The sequence below is a fragment of the Tupaia chinensis genome, unplaced genomic scaffold, assembly GCF_000334495.1.
Source record: "Tupaia chinensis unplaced genomic scaffold, TupChi_1.0 Scaffold145685_1, whole genome shotgun sequence".
NCBI classification, from domain to species: Eukaryota; Metazoa; Chordata; class Mammalia; order Scandentia; family Tupaiidae; genus Tupaia; species Tupaia belangeri.
In genome coordinates, this window is record NW_006205542.1 from 4,902,052 (window position 1) to 4,903,124 (window position 1,073).

At 45.5% G+C, this 1,073-nt stretch overlaps 1 protein-coding gene and 1 long non-coding RNA gene across 2 annotated transcripts in view; both read right to left on the reverse strand.

Annotated features, from left to right (window-relative positions):
• The window catches only part of LOC114006110 (uncharacterized), a 19,524-nt gene extending 18,600 nt beyond the window's left edge, over positions 1-924 (reverse strand). The window contains exons 1-2 of the long non-coding RNA XR_003547872.1: positions 849-924; positions 105-310 (exon numbers count right to left, since the gene is read on the reverse strand). This is a non-coding gene — a long non-coding RNA (uncharacterized LOC114006110). The remainder of the gene's footprint in view (positions 1-104; positions 311-848) is intronic.
• CDC50A (cell division cycle 50 P4-ATPase accessory subunit A) overlaps positions 1-1,073 on the reverse strand; it is a 48,235-nt gene that overhangs the window by 44,834 nt on the left and 2,328 nt on the right. Inside the window, 1 exon segment of the mRNA XM_006172189.3 lies at positions 934-1,068. Coding sequence (XP_006172251.1) covers positions 934-1,068 — 135 coding nt within the window.

Below are 1,073 nucleotides of genomic sequence, written 5' to 3' on the forward strand. Positions count from 1 at the left end.
GAACTGAAGAAATCAAGGGACCTTGGTACCAGTTCCTATCCTTTCAAACAGGAAAGAAAATTAAAAAAAAGCCTTCAGATAAGAAGGAATAATTGGACACTTACACAGTATTTACATTCCATCAGTCCATCTTCATCACTGCAGATAATTAAAGATACTGTGCTGCTCTGACAGAATTTAAATGCTTTGGCCAGGTAAGTAAAGTATAAGTAAAATGTTCAGTAAAATTATTATCAGTAAAATGTTTGGTAGACAGTGCACAGCTTATTCCCTGTGTGGAATCATTTGTTCTTCTTGTAAAGTTTAAAATCTAGGAGAAAGAGAACTAGGATGTAAGGTAGGGTGAAACTGTTAATAAATGCAGTTTAAAAGGAAAATCAAAATTGGAGTTTCGGATTAACTTTTACCTGTATTATGCTCTACAATTAAAAACATCTATTAGCTCAAAATGAAAGCTACTGTGCCTAGTTCCCAATTCGTGACCTAGTAACAAGACTTGACTTCTTTACATAAGAATCAATACGTCTACGGCTCTGGATCCTTTTTCAACAATGGCCAAGATACAACGTCTGCGTCCTGGGATAATCACTCTCTGGCCCTGTCAATTCCCTCCCAGTTACACCTAGATATAACTTCTTCATCGCCACTTCACCTCGTTGAGCAAACGCAATCCCCACGGGAACTCACAAACCGCCCAAGAAGCGTTCTTCACCTGACCCATCTCCGCCTTAAACACGCCTTCCATCTCTGGAAATCGCAAGCAGAGGAAGGTAGGAGAAAACTGCCAATTCAGGAAACCCGCAGTAAGAAGAAACAGAGGCAGGGGGAGGGCGGGGCCCGCCTGTCACCTCCAGGGAGCTGGGAACTGGCCGGGCCGGCGCAGGAGACTTCGCTCCCGGCAACGCCAACTCCCACCGCCGTCCCTCCCCTCACCTCGATCTCGCGGATGTTGTTGGAGGTGACGAAGATGCCGATGCCAATGGGAATGAAGATGAGGCCGATGATGAAGAAAGTAGGTAGCACCGTGCCAGCCGTAAGGATGGGCTGCCAAGCCGGCAGCCGTTGCTGGTTGA